General features: G+C 39.7%; 2 protein-coding genes across 2 annotated transcripts; both read right to left on the bottom strand. All coding sequences in view use genetic code 11, as the record gives it.

Annotated features, from left to right (window-relative positions):
• Positions 1-810: 810 nt before the first annotated feature.
• On the bottom strand, positions 811-6,208 carry EGR_09768 (Adenylate kinase domain-containing protein; the record flags this gene model as incomplete). The annotated part of the gene is made up of 8 exons (XM_024499017.1): positions 811-1,347; positions 1,584-1,772; positions 1,852-2,103; positions 2,240-2,445; positions 3,173-3,547; positions 3,958-4,403; positions 4,482-4,659; positions 6,091-6,208. The coding sequence occupies 8 exons, from the start codon at positions 6,206-6,208 to the stop codon at positions 811-813; spliced, it is 2,301 nt and encodes a 766-aa protein (XP_024346558.1).
• Positions 6,209-8,285: 2,077 nt separating this feature from the next.
• On the bottom strand, positions 8,286-11,934 carry EGR_09767 (Adenylate kinase domain-containing protein; the record flags this gene model as incomplete). The annotated part of the gene is made up of 7 exons (XM_024499016.1): positions 8,286-8,380; positions 8,794-8,907; positions 9,305-9,636; positions 9,811-10,187; positions 10,772-11,224; positions 11,570-11,820; positions 11,853-11,934. 7 exons carry the CDS (start codon positions 11,932-11,934, stop codon positions 8,286-8,288), a joined length of 1,704 nt encoding a protein of 567 aa, XP_024346557.1.
• Positions 11,935-15,128: the final 3,194 nt, after the last annotated feature.

Raw genomic sequence — 15,128 nt, 5'->3', positions numbered from 1 at the left:
TAGGTGACGTGAAACGTAGTCATGCATTCTAGGGAGAATGATTTTTTTTATGTTTTTGGTGTTGACTAGTTTAAAAGGTACTGTCGTACATTATTTACTTTCTGTTCACGCCATAGGTAGACGTCTTTTCACTTAACCTGCTTGAGCCCTTACGTCACTCATTTGCGACAAGATGGATGTCCTTAATGTGATCTGCAGCAATTTAATGCTTTCCTTATTAAACTAACAGCTTAGAAAGTTGTCAAAGTAATTCTTAAATTGTCGGAAGTGGTTGACGTGGCAGATATTTATTTTACTTGACAGATTTACAAGCAAATCGTGATTGAGATCATGAGTGAATGAATGTTTATAGACAAGTTAGACAATATCAATTATTTTTAACACCTCAACACGAAATAACAGAATACTTTGTTGAACTTCTTAAAGATCTTTGGCAAAGAATTTGTAAATTGAGCTGTAAGCAAATTTTTGTTTGCAATTTCATTGTTTCAACCTACTTTTTATATTAGGTGAAAGGCGTCTCAAATGTCTTTTTTTAGCTACATTGACAAACCAAAACTGATCAAGTCCAAACCACTAAAATAGATGTCACGTACTTCTGTTTTTTTGATTTTCTAGGTATGTCAAGATACCTAAGCGTTTCTGTACGTGTTTACAAAGAGCTACATCCAAGCTGATGTAATTTTAATGTTTCCCAAGACTTTATTAGTGAACTTTGGGTAGCATTTTCACTCTTCCAACCTACATTTATCCCCCACCAGAGGCTTCAAAACTACTGTGATAACTGACAAAGTGAAGTCTTCTGTACTGTTACACTGAAGTACCAAATAAACTTACATATCTGGCTATCCGCTTCTCATTGAGACTATTGATAATCATCTTCCGTCTCTCCTCCCTTATACGTTTCCGTTTTTGTGCCTTCCAGTCCGCCACGATCTTGCGATTGGCCTCAACTTTTGCCATCTTCACTTTCCACTTTGCAAGTAGTGCAGGCAGAAGACGAGGTACTAGATCCTCCACCTCCGCATTCAACACTATCGCGAAGTCAACAAGCAAATTCGCCTCCAACATGTAGGTCACGTCACCAGCAGAACGTGGAAATGACTCTAGAATGAAGCCCTTGGAGCGGTAGGGTTCTTCCTGCCACAGTCTTGGCAGGAGAAGGTTTAAAGAGGTCTCTGGAAGAGCCTCATCATTTTCCAGGAACTTGCGTACTGCTAGTTCGTGAGGAGTGAGGTTGTCTTTTGGAGAGGAAGCTTCACCTTCATCCGTAACTTCGGCTGAAGTTGGAGGAGCTGTGGCTGCTTCCTCTTCTGTTACCTGAACAGCTGCTTTGGGATTTTCTAACTGCCATAGTACTTTTGCAACAGCTTCTTCGAGACTACGTAAAGTAACAAATCAGTGATGCTGCGTAGTTTGCATGTTAGACATCCCGTTGAATGGGAGGGAAAGAGGGATGGAGATACTGATTTCTCCCTATCCCCCGTACTCTTCAAACCTTGACTACCACCTAACCCATAACAGTAAAATAAAGGAAAATGACAGGACAGAGGAAAACTGAATGTCGCTTACTTTGGCATGACCTTCACTGGTATCTCCTTATCATCTTCGTATTCAGGACCGATTCTGTGTTTCAGTTTTTGCATCATCACGTCCTGAAGCATTTGGTCAAAGCTCACATGAATAAGATCCAATTGACTTGCAATTTGCCTTCCATGAAGTGTTTTTCCCGTTCCTGGTGGACCCAGTAATGCAATTCTTAATGGAGGTGGCTAAAGTGAATGCCAGCGTTATACAAAATCCCTTCTAAAATTCCACACTCTCATTGTATTGAATAACTGCTAAACTCACCTTCAAGGGAGGCTGATAACCACGACTCACATATTTTTCAGGATTGGCCATAAATTTGGCCATATCCTTCTCACTACCGAGGTAGTAAGAGAGACCTTTGTAGGTGGCCACAAGCTCGGAATCACCGGGTTTTAAGACATGATAATCGTGGTAGGCAACCGGGCAAAAGTAGCTCGTCTGGCCAAGTTTTCTATTCGGGCCCCTACTCAGATCTTCCTCGGCTTCCTTTTCCTCTTTTTCTTCTTCGCTTTCCTGGAGAGAGAAAAATGTAGAGGAAGTTTGGTGGTTGTCGAACTAAGTAATCTGAGTCGTGGTTGCTACAAGCTAGCAACAGGGCAGTCATTACCGTGAACACTAAGTCCCCTTACAATCAGGCACCTAGACGTACTTCCGTAGCTCCTTCCCTTTCCTCTTCTCCCTCCCCCTCTTCTTCTTCTTCTTCTTCCTCTTCTTCTTCTTCTTCTTCTTCTTCTTCTTCCTCCATTTCTGCCTCATCAGCTTCTTCTAGGGCTAAGTTGCCCTCCAGACCACCAGTTTCCTCAAATCCTTCGGTTTCCGCTTCGATCTCCTCATCCAGCATCTCCTGGGAGGACTCTTTTGCAGTAAACGCAAATAGTTCTAGGAATAGTGTGCGAGAATAGGGTAAGAATGAGATTCAGTGGTCTGAATCTGATGTCGCAAATACGTGACACATGCACTTTGTCACTTGAATATAAAAAAAGTAAAATGATTCGTATCAAGCAATAGAATGCACAGAAATCATACAAAATAGAGGTTACATTAAGTGATTGTGATCTTCCTTTCTATCTAGCGGTTGCCTACCGATATGACGGTCAACATAGAAAAGCAGACATTTGAAGTGTAAAACTTGGGCTATTTACTGTTCTAGATTTTACTTCACATTCTTCATGATGACTCTCCAACCGTGTCTACAGAATTCCAGCCCCTTATTCCATGCTTTTATGGCATGCTTTGACATTAAGGAGGAATCAAAAATTACGCTCATATCCCACCCACTGATTGGCTAAAATCAAGTATAGGTGGGTCTTAAAGACCGCTACAAGGCCATGACCAATCATACTACTATCAGTAGACGAGAATGGGATCATCTAGTGTTTCCGGTACTCACGCAGAAGTCATATATCCAAACCTCCCAGATCGGTAATAAAGCCATCCCTGTTAATTTTTCTATCATTTAGGTCATTCTGGTTAAGCACTCGACAAGATTTAATTTAGCCACGCTTAGCGCATCTCAGTCATTCTTCTTTTTTGAACTTAAGGCTGTTTCCTTGAGTTCTGCAATTAGAAGGTAACTACTAACTTTCGAATTCGTTGTTTACTTCCTCCAGAAGATTGTCTAACGTCTTGTCCTTATGAATACTCAAATCCTGGACATGTACGGGAAATCCGTAAGCTGTAGTCGATTGTGAAAGGCCCTGTTTTGATGCCGCCCAAGCTTTGTCGAACTGAATCAACTGATCTCGCACACAGTCCACTTCTGGACCGGGTTGAGGCATGGGGTAGAAAGTCTGTCCTGAAGTTGGCGGATCCTCCGGAGGCTCTGTCATTGCATCGTCATCGTCATGAAACAAACCGCTCTTATCCTTACTAAGTTCCCTTTCTGAGGTCTCCGTAGTTACCATGGGTTCTATGGCACTCTCGTCCATGCCTTCAGCCTTGGACATAGTTGGCAGCTCTAGGGATATTAAAAGTTGAAGAGCTGCACATTTTTTGTAGTAGCGATTTACAGTAAGGCTAATAGAAGTAAAAAGACCAATTTCTTTAGATTGAATGGGCCATTACTTCCATTATTAACCTATTTTAATTCCAAAACTGTATTTTTAATTGCTCAAGGAGGAATAAAGTAAGTGATAGCGAAATATGTGTTTATAAAGTTTACGAGACTTTTAGCATCCATACTGCTTAATTTAATGATCAGTAGCAATAAACAAATTTCGTTATAAGTTCCCTTTGTCCGAGTCCTTGCAGTATAGTAGTAGAAAATAATAAGGTTAGCGGTAGATCTACAAAAACCAAGAAATTGGATCAGATTTGACTAGTGAAGTTTCAGAATTAATGTCCTGAAAGACGGTTCAAATGCTTCACCTTCTAGAGGGCCAAATCCGACAGCGTAGAGACGATGGATCATAAGTGCATAATCCGGGAGGTCATCCCTCAGCTTGAACACATAAGAGGGCATAGGATCCAATGGAATAACCCTGGAAGCTGCTTCATCAGCTACCTCTCGAGCTTTTACCAGGCGAGGATCCAGCTTCTTTGCGTAGGGATTAGCTGATTCTTCACGTTTTAGGGATTTTTTTGCCGTCTCATCATCACCTCCACCAGCCTCGCCTTCCATCATGGCCTCCTCCTCTTCTTCCTTGACTTTTTTATTGAGCTCGCGTCTTTGCATTGCGCTTTCAAGCTTGTGGACAGTCTCGAAGGCTTGACGCACGTAGCTAATTTCTTTAGCAACTGATCGGGAGCGTTTTTTTAATTCTTGCCATACCTCTTCCAGTGGGGGTAGACCCTCAATCACCCAGCTAAGTGGTCTGCGTAAAATTTTAAGAAAGTGCTGCTTTACAAATATATATTTACAAGATCTCCTCAGGGTAGCCAACAGTACTTACTTCCGTTTAGACGATATGACATTGCGATTTTTATGATTTAGTCTTGCCAACTCTTCCACCAGTGTATCCACATAGCGTTTAGGATTAAGATAATTTGGTTGAGCTTTGGCAAATCGTAAAGCCCTGGTCACTGCTTCAACGACTTGTGGATGCCCTGGGGTAAGTACTTCTTTTAAACCTGTGGGAAAGTAAATAGTGCTTGAGTGATAGAATGTCTCTACCATTCAAGTAATGAAGGAATGCAAATTTCAAATAATGGGGAACAAATTTGGCACATAATTATGGTTTCCATCTGCCATGCTCAATGGTGTTTAAGGACATGACTAATCACTCAAGTGGAAGACTGTGATAGAAAACATAGGATCTCGGACCTTTACGAAACTAATCCATAAAGCAATACTACCTCCTCCTCTTCCTCACCCTTCATGTTCCACTTGAATTTCTTCAACTTGCGACTAACACCTTGCTTTGACATCATATAGTGGCATTACCTCATGTCAAGGAGAATAAATGGAAGTGGAAAAAAAGACTGCCAGGGCTGATAAAATTGGTTTCTTGAACTGTTGTCTGTTTAGTCACAATGGTAGTGTGGTCAAGATTAATCACACCACCGGTTGCTAGCATAACTCTTCTGAAGTCTCTACAATCTCTTAGACCCCTCTTGATGGTAATGAAAAAGGTCCACATATGGAATAGGTCAAATTCAATGTCAAGGAAGAATAAAAAGTCCACAATGACATCTGTTGTGGAGCACTAAATCTCCTGAGCCGAGCCTCAGGAGGCTTAAAACGAGTCGCAACGAGTCAAAGTCAGTCGCAATGAAAGGTCTACGCATTTCCCTAGAAGAAATTTGAGGTGGGAAAGGGAAGAGAATTAGCCCGTTTTAAGACACCGGCTAGGCTTTGGTGGTGCATTCTAAAAGGATTCTTTTCCAATTCAGCTCGCCCTGCTGACGATGAAGAATTCATAAGTCCGCATACTATGTCTTCTCTCGTCATCATAGAGGTTCTGGAGCGCTGTAGTTACTTTAACACAAAAACAAAGTAGCTCAGAAGCTCATTCACTTACTGCGGATAGTGCCGAAAATTTGAAAAAGCTTATTCTGCCAAGCCTTTCCTATACCCCAATGATCTCGGTTTGATTTGTACACAGCCATGTTTTCTCTCAGACTCGTATTCTTTGTAATTTGTTTAAATTTCACAACAAAAATGAAACAAACATGCAAAAAGAAACATAACGTTGATTTACGGTTAGGAACAACCAATGAAATTTTAGGTAGAGGTAGAAGTGGATACCACACTGGAATGATGAACAATAAAAGGGAAATCAGATTCCACAAAAATGATAGTCATTATCTTGCTGGTTTTTTCAACCTTGCTAAACGATAACATTAAGATATTTTCATGCCACCTGAGCTTCCACCCTAGTAGGGTTTTCGTAGGCACATAAGTCTATTTCAGGTTGATGTTTCCCGCACCCTCATAAAGAAACTACGAGGAATGGCGATGCATCGCCCTTCCTTCCCTATTCAGCCTTAAAGTAGACAGCTGTCAACCAAGTGGAATGAGATTTCGTCTTATGTTGGTAATGTGATGGTTTACTTAACTACATACTGAACTGCGCAGACACTTTAGTTCCCGCTGGTTGTGCCCTTGCTCCACAACACGGCCGTCGGCTAAGCCTTCTGGCAGGAGATTGACGTTCACAGCGATCTTTGAGTTAGTCATCATCAAAAGGTAACGGTACATTATTCTGCTCTAACCCCTCCAAATGCTGCACACTATCTTTTACATAACAATATCCAGTTTTGTGCAATTGACAGCCAGTAATAGAAGAGGTCAGGGCCACAGGAATACTATAAGGGGTCATATCTATGCTTTGTGGTGCGGGTTTTAAATAACCGCTTATTTACGGCTGGTGGCCAGAAGTCCCAGCAAGTCAGTGGAGCAAGCTGCACCGACAAACATACAGATTTTATCCCACTGTTGAAGACAGATTCCACACACGATTATCTGACCCCTCCGGTTTCACAATTTAATGTTCAAGCTTTGTTAGTGCCTCCCACACAAATGATGCCTCAAGCCTTTTGCATGCCGACAGCAAAACCACTTCTAGGTGTGTGCGCCTTATGACCACTTTTGGTGTAGCTTTTCCTATTCATCCTCATTCTCTAGTTGACCTAACTTACCAGTGAATTTTTACAATGTCATGTTATATGCTTTACGATAAGTAAAGGCGCTCTTGCATTGAATAATGTTATTGAACTGCTAAAGATCCTACTTCAGATATCTGATCCATAAGACGCTTTTTACAAGGAAGTTTGCTTACAAAAGTTGCCTAAACTTACTTGGGATTTTGTTAGGACCCATATTAACTGGAAAAAAAGGAAAAATAATGGGCAAATTAAAATTTTTCGAGTTGCCAGTTTATACAAAGGAATTCCTATTTCTCTCATGTCATTTCAACAAGCCTTTGTAGCTTTAAGTCCAAAATTTAATTTAAATAATGTTAGTTTGTTTTCGTACTACTTTCGAACCAAACATGCACCTAGTAAGGGTTTTACTCAAGTTGGACGGAGGCCAGAAGTAATTTAATGTCACCCTAATCATGTTGACCATTCGCAACATTTTAGTGGCTGCCTCTGCCGCCGTGTAATCTCAGTGACCTTTTAGTTGAGGAGCTATTAAAAGCATGTATAATATTAAAGGCCATTTTCGTTAAAAATAAATCGATAACTTTCTATTATGGAAATAGACAAAAATGACGGCTAAGATCTCGTTTATTACATCCGGTGAAGTTGTATTTGGATGTGTTCGGCAAGCTCTCTTAATAGCTCCTCCATAAAATTTAATTACAGGTTGATTTCAATATCATAAAATTTTAGGCTTTAAAAAGTACAAGTCGTTGATAGTTTATCGGGTTACTCTATTAGGCGAATTTCCTAAACGCGTTTGTATACCTGGATTTTCTTTTCTAGAATAGAAATAAACCATTTGGGACAAAAATATTACCATCTCCACGAAAAGAAAATAATTTAGTCTTTCACAAACTACCAGTTATTTAAGCGTTCAGTTTTAGAAAATTACGTTGGGAAATAGTGAAGCCTTTAGGTTTTCTCGAAAGTAAGCAAATAAACAAACTCATTTGTACTTAAACTTTAGTAAAGGCAAAGAAACTAAAAATTGTTAGAAAAATAACCAAGATAAAAATTTTATTCTGAATGTTTCAATAATTCTCAAGGTAAAATCAGCAGTCGACTACAACAATGAGAATAACTTGAGCAAACATTATTTACGAGGCTAAAAAATTATCCGTTATTGTGTTCCCATGTAATTTTACAAGGTTGGATTCAAAACCCATTGTACTTTTAGGCATCGCATTGAAGTTGTAAAATAATTTCATGCACTCTTATTCTAATCCATTAAGTTTATCAGCATATTAGAATATTTAAGGCGTTCCTACCCCTTTTTGCCGGCATGAAATACAGTACTTAGACATCCATAAAGTGATTGACGAGATTTTGATTTGGCATCTTAGAGGAACCAAATGTCACGAAGTTACAAAAATGCAGAAAAATCTTGTCAAATTTGCTATATTCTTCTAGTGTAGGTTAGGTATTGGAAAAAAGGAGCCAGAGGACGACCCTTGATTCTTCCAGCAGCATTTAAATTTGGTGATGATAAAAGACTTGGTTTGTGCCTACACTGATAGACATCAACTGGAGGAAATAAGGTTTATGGGTTATAAATTTCCCATTTTATCATTACTGGCTGTCGTCAGACAGCTCACTTATAAGGCGGTATTTTAACCCCGGACGACTATGCGCGCTTTGTGTGGGGGAATGTTAGACTGCAGGCACAACGCATTAGAGGCCGAGATCTGTCCAGCACTCGGTAGAACTTAAGGATAAACAAGAAAAGCTTCATCAGAAACGTAAGCTTCATTCATTCAGCTAAGGGAAGAGTTTATTTTCGCGACGCAACAATTGGCCTAACTCTCATCGCAAAACTTAGCCTTAAGAAAATGTGCATTTTGGAACGGATCAGGGGAGAGCTATTGCACTATCATCATCCTCAGATCTGTCCAAGTCGTTAACACCACTTCATGCCATTAAACAACGACATGATAAAAGGCCGTTGAAAAATAACAGTGAGGTAGAAAAAGAGGTGGCTAGGGCTGGATTGTTTGAGCCTAGGGACAAGGGGCTATTTATGTTATTTCTCTCCACCTAATTAGTTAACTTAAAAATAGGCAATGATGGTCATTTTTGCCATTAAAGATGGATTTTCAAAAATTAACCTTCATAATTTACCGTCTATTTTATTTTCCATTGCCTTCGGCGAGTCGAGATTTTCTAACGCCTCCTCAGCCACAGTATTGATGGTGTCAGCCATCAACTTCATCAGAGCATTGTCAGCATAGTTGTCTACAAAGGAGCAAATTAAATATGCCTTGTGGTTATACTAGACTACAGTTCTTTCATTTTTTTCTCTGTTTAATTTACTGCAGACCCTTAAATGCTCCTTTCTGTATAATGAGCCTATATGACAACGAAATCGGAAGCACCGGCTCCAAGAAAATATTCGATTTTTCATTTTATTTCCATTTTAATCCTGGTGCGGGGTACCTACTATGCCTAAAAGACTCCTAATTGAAACCTAATTTGGGCGAAAAATTATCACTGTCTTTTACCTCATGTTATTGATAACAAAATTAAATAGGTTCTTAATTTAACAGATCACTGATTTTCAGACTTTTGCAGACCTATATAATAGCTGTTTCTAGACTTTGCAATATGAATTATAGGTTATTAAATCACCCACTTGTCTTTATCTCCTCAATTTCTCGTTTCCTCTGATTATTCAATTTTTCTACCACATCGGTCTCCACCTCTGCTTTTACCATCTCTAATGTCTCCTTCAACTTTGCATCGAGTTCTTTGCGAAGTATCTCTGTCAGACTGATACAGATGGCACCGTGACGATCTGCCAATAAGCGACAAAGAGCGGTGGAACCCGATTTTTGGAATCCCATCACAGCAATTCGTACCGTAAACTTCGGTTGGGAAATCTGAAAATCCAGATAGGGACGTGGATTTCGTATGAAGGATTTGAGTGCCTCCCGACAAGACAGGAAGTAGAGGTAGCCCAGGAATCTTTAAGAGAATTAGGGAAAGTGATGTTGTGAGATCGCAATAAATAAACGCAACTGAAATTGATTAAAGCCACACATTACTGCCGACAGTGAAGCCTTGTGACATGAAAATTTTTTGCTGTACATAAATGTGAAAGTGAAAGCAAGTGACACTAATTGATAATTGCCAACTTACCCACAGGCAAACTCTACTTTGCCGTACTCGAGAATTCCGTTGTAAAGCTGCACTGGGCAGAAGCGTTGCCACTCACTCATCTGCCATCGAGAGTGCTCGGTGGGCATTTTGCGGACCACTAACGTGGTGATAATCGCATCCCAATCAATCTTCTCTCCTTTGGGTTGCATATCATCATCGACATCTGCTTCATTTATCGCCCTGTCACCCATCTGTTTCTCGAGTGCCCTAGGCTCCGCCTCGGCTATCGTCCTATCCTCTTCTTCCTTTTCAGGCTCTTCTTCATCCTCTTCACTTTCATCTTCGGTTTTGAGTGACAGATGATAGGGTGGGATAGCGGGTCGGATGGATAGCGCTCGAACCTTTATCATGAGATTCTGCTCGAAAATATCAGGGAAAGAATGCGATCGTGTCAAGTCAAAGACTTACTAATGTATACTTAGAAATGGGTCCTATAAAAATCGACATATACGTTATACATAGTTAGTCTAGTTTAGTCAGGAAAGAATTCTTTAGGTTGACGGACATTTGGCAGCCGTAATGATAGAGACTCTGTAAAAGACCGTGGAAGTAACCACATTTTTTTGGGAAGACTTGTTATCTTAAGCCGTGAAGCTTTCAGGCACACTGAGGCACAATGAACACAAGGAATGCTTAGCCGGTGTTTTTTTTATAATTGTTCTATAGCTGGTCTTGCATCATCATCCTCCATAGTGGTCATTCCCGATTATAGGAAGCTGATCAATACACTACCAACATGCCATTTGACCTTACTGTGCAGGAAACAAAGCTCTTTGAGTTTCTGAGGCTAAATCGCGCTGGTATCAAAAGATTTTTAAAATGCATACTGCACGGGACTAAATTGACATTTTAACAAGGAATATCAATCAGGTATTACACCAGTAAAGACATGCAGATTTATTGCCGATAACTGAGTGAAAATAGGTTGTCTAGCACTCACATAAAACATCTGTGTTGGTGGACAGTTCCCATCAATTTTAATAACATGCGTCCTCGGAAACTTGCGTAGAAATTGCTTTAACGACTTTTGAACTTTGTTCTTATTGAGATTAAAGAGTCTATCAAGCTCGCGTTGAGAATCCTCAGGTAGAAAAAGAAGACGCTTGGTGACCTCTTTGGTAAGTCGCGGAAACTCGGGATGCCATGCTGTCAAATTTTCTTTACCATAGACTTCATCGATTCCTCCCTCCTCCATGAGAATGTCATCTATGTCGGGGATTTGCCCTTCTCCTTCCTCTATCATCGTCTCTGGGTTTGGATGTGGTGCTGCCGGAGATACAAGCTTTGTGAACGGACCTGGAGGATCTTCGAGATTGTAGTAGTTGTAAATGGTTCCATCAATTGGATCTATGCGCTGTGACTCGAGTCTTTTCCGCAGGTCATCATCAGGAATCTAAATAAAAAAGAAAAGAATTCTGTGAAATTATAAGTGCTTAAAAGTTGTGAAAAATTCAGCCCTTTATAATCCTGCACATATTTGGTCGTAGAAACCTAATGTTTTATTAATACGTATGTTCAAATAAGCCAAGGTTTTTAATTGCTGAATATCCACTAGATGGCATAACCTTCTAGCCAAGTTGAAAGATTTCCGATCCCTTCGTCCATGCCGATGTGAGGAGGAGCATTTCATATTTATTCTATCATAAAAGCAAGTCGCAGCCTTTTTGGTAATAATCTTTTAATATTAAAAAGTAAACTTTATCAGTCATGCTTTTTAAAGGAAACGCAACAATACTACCTCAATGTGAATGACGAAATCAGGCTTTAGCGCCAAGTTTTCAACCAGTTCTATTTGTTCATCAAAAGCTAAATAAGTGGGAAAGCTATCCATGACGTAGCCATAATGCTGACATTCGGGTAAGGATATAGCACCCTTTAGAAGGGCAACAAGCGTTTTGTTTGCTATGGTACGGCCAGACAGTAACTGTTCAGTGCAATATTTCCCAAGAAGTGTATTTTCTCGCATATTTTGTTCGATCAGTTCAGTAGCTACAAATGTTCCAATAAGTAGCTTAAGTTACCGTGAATATATTGACATCTCATTTCTTTTACAAGCCTTTTTGCAAGCGTAGTTTTGCCTGTAGAGGGGTTTCCGATCACCATAAAGCAGGCAGGCTTTTTCTGCAGATAAAAATCTCTCGCCTAAAGTTTTATTATATTGGTTGCAAAATTAAACCATCGTTCGATCCGCAAAATACAAGTCATTGTCCTTGTAAAAAAACTTTGGCTTAGCCTCCTCAAGTTGTACAAATGGGTGATTTGTTACGGGCATTTTTATTAAAAACCACACACATCTGAGAATTGCATAAGTGGCATTCTATGCTTACTAAAATCCCCACTCTATTCACGTTTTCCCCCACGACTCCGGTTTTCAAATCTACAATAGACACAGATGTCTTTGACACAATGCTTAACCAAGTAGGGCTTAATATTTTACTCAACATAATCATTATCAAGAATTTTTTGAAGGGATGCTGAAATATTTCGCAATATTGGCAAATCACACCAAAGACGACAAATGTTGCATAGGATCTTTTAAACGTCATATATTAAATAAAAAAAGTGTTGCATATTTAATTGTCACTCAAGGTTATTACTGTAAAGCTCAACGTTAATATTTGAATCTGTGGCGAGTCTGTTACCATGACATCAAAACTAGCACCTGTGCATTTTGGTTTCGTGATCTAGAAAAACTATTAAAACAATTAAATATGAGTGCAGGTACTTGTTATATTAAACCCAGGATGTAAAAATTAGTTTTAAACATATTAGTATGTGGGTGCCATCCAATACTTCCTTGCAATTTACGGAATAAATTACGTTTACCACCTTAGGTAAAGCATGGAACTTTCTTTAACCCTCATAATCCCGTCAGTTATAGAAGATATTCACAAGAGGCAAAAGATATGCTACTCTATTTTTGAAATCATAATTTCGTCACCGCCAAGCTCAACCGCATGCAATATTTCGTGAAACAGATCTCGTTTATTTTGAATAAGTGATATTAATTGCAAATTACGCTCTTATGGTGTCATGCACGTGGTCCCATTTCATTATATTTTTGGTCGAAATGTAAATCTGAAACGCTTTTATCGATAAGCAAATCAGCAATCCATAAAAGCATTGTTTTGTAATTTTAGGCGATTAAGGTCTCACATGATTAAAATCTGTATTATAACTTGCTGTTTAATTAATCAGCCTCAGTTTGTCTTCCAAACAACCGGATTTCTTTGGTTGTACTACATCTCCTCCCTGTAGATGTAACTGATCATGCTTGTGTGGAAAATATTGGCCGTCAGGGTGGCTGAAAGCGTGCAGCACCATATCCTCAGAAGAGTTCATTTGGCTATTTTTTAACGTCAATGGCGCTTAGTTTTAATTGGTACATGTAACCAAAACAACAAATTCCTTGCGCCTTACATGATTTCCCTATTTTTTTTGGAAAAATACATTTGAGGGGTATTCCTTCGAAGTGTGTGGATCAGTGCGCTTACATCGAAACAAAACCTCCATTTACTTTCGAATTCCTCATCGATCATTGCTGCTAGTAAACTTCAGGGTGGTTCCGATATTGAACTTATCATCAAACCAAAAACCTTTCCTTCCCAGAAACACTTTCGGTGATTACCCCTCCATCTGTCGTCGAACACCTTCAAAAAAAACACCTCAAAAAAGCGGCACTACAGGCTGCATCTCTTCCCTCAACATCAGCGATTTCGGCCATTTCCTCACCACCGTCAACCTAATAGGCGTGGCCTTTGCCACCTTCCTTATCTCCATCAAACGCGTCCGCACTTTCCTGCTGGAGTTCATACTGGAAAGACTGGAGGACATTTGTGCGAGTGGGCTAAATCTATTTGAGGTTGTACTCATGCATAAAAGCTGGCCCGTCTACAGCTACCCAAACGGTGCCGATTTGATCTCAGAAATAGTGACAAAGGTTAGGAGGCGAATAGCGGAAGCATCTAAAGCTGCTGCCTTAAGCTAAGCATCACATTTGTTCTTCTCTAGTTGACATTTTATGAGCAGGTAGCTAGAAGATGTCCTTACCCGAAAAGACAAACAAATGCAAAGAACTAAAAATTAAAAGTAAATCTTGTCGATTATTGGTGTGCCTTACTTGAGCCACTTTATCCAACTTTGGAGACTGGTAAAGTATGATGTTTGCTACCGTATTTGTGATAGTTCATGCCATTAAGGTTCGGTTTGGTGCGTCTAATGTAAAATCGAGTTCCGACAATCTGTCTGTATGTGATTTGGCTAATCAGCGAAACCGAAAGCTATTGTTAAGTTTCGAGACCTTCCAAAATGTCCTGAAGCTAGACATGAAGCAAGCCGCTTCTAAGGTTTCGATACAGGAACGGTTTAGGGTATAATAAACATCTTAAAAGACACCACAAATTTTACTCTTGTAAGAACATTGGCTGTGGGAAGGGAAGAACTTAGAGAGACACTTCCTATCCATATCCAGCGCCTTCCTTTGCATCCACCCAATCACATGCCGAATGGAAGTGAAGACTTAAATATATCAGGACGGGAACAAGACAAGGCGAATTAAAAAAGTGGTGTTCACAGTGGTTCCTAAATCCCATAAAGATATTAACTTATCTGAAAGAGTGCTCAAAATCGTCCAACTACCTAATTCCTCCTATTCCTTTATTTGTACTGTTTTCAATCCTTCTCACATCTTCTTCACTTTTCAGCCGAGCGAATTTACTTGTTTTTGTTGCTAAGTTGGTAACCCAATAATGTGCATTAGCTGAATGGATTGTGCACGATGAGTACAGAGCTAATTAAGGTCAAATTAACCTGGATATCAGATGGTAGATTTGTGTATTATTCACTTTTTTATAGTCTAAGAGGAAAAAAGATTACACCAGTAGCATTTCGTTAAATTAACTATTGTTCAGTGGCAGAAAAAAAGAGATCGGTCTCCTTAGATTACATGACTGGCATTCATGTCACAGAGGTGTGATGCAAGTGCTCAAGCAGGTAGAAGGGAAGCTGCGTAGTTTGATGTGCATATTAGTAACAGGCCGCACAACACCAATATACATTAAATTAAGTACTGCTCAAAGACATAAAAACACTTGGTCCTCCTTCGACTAAATCACAAATTTTCATTACACAAATGTGATGCGTAAGGGCTCAAGAAGGTAAAGCGGCAAAATGTGCACTTGTGGTAAGCAGAGTGGGCGAGTCATATACAGCATTACTAAGCAAAATTGGTCACTGCTTAAAAACCGTGATAGGGAATAATTTACGTAAGACTACATAACCAATCTTTGCGTCACCTG

The sequence above is a fragment of the Echinococcus granulosus genome (assembly GCF_000524195.1).
Source record: "Echinococcus granulosus chromosome Unknown EG_S00166, whole genome shotgun sequence".
NCBI classification, from domain to species: Eukaryota; Metazoa; Platyhelminthes; class Cestoda; order Cyclophyllidea; family Taeniidae; genus Echinococcus; species Echinococcus granulosus.
The sequence above is the reverse complement of the archived record's forward strand: the minus strand, read 5'-3'. Positions and strand labels throughout refer to the sequence as shown.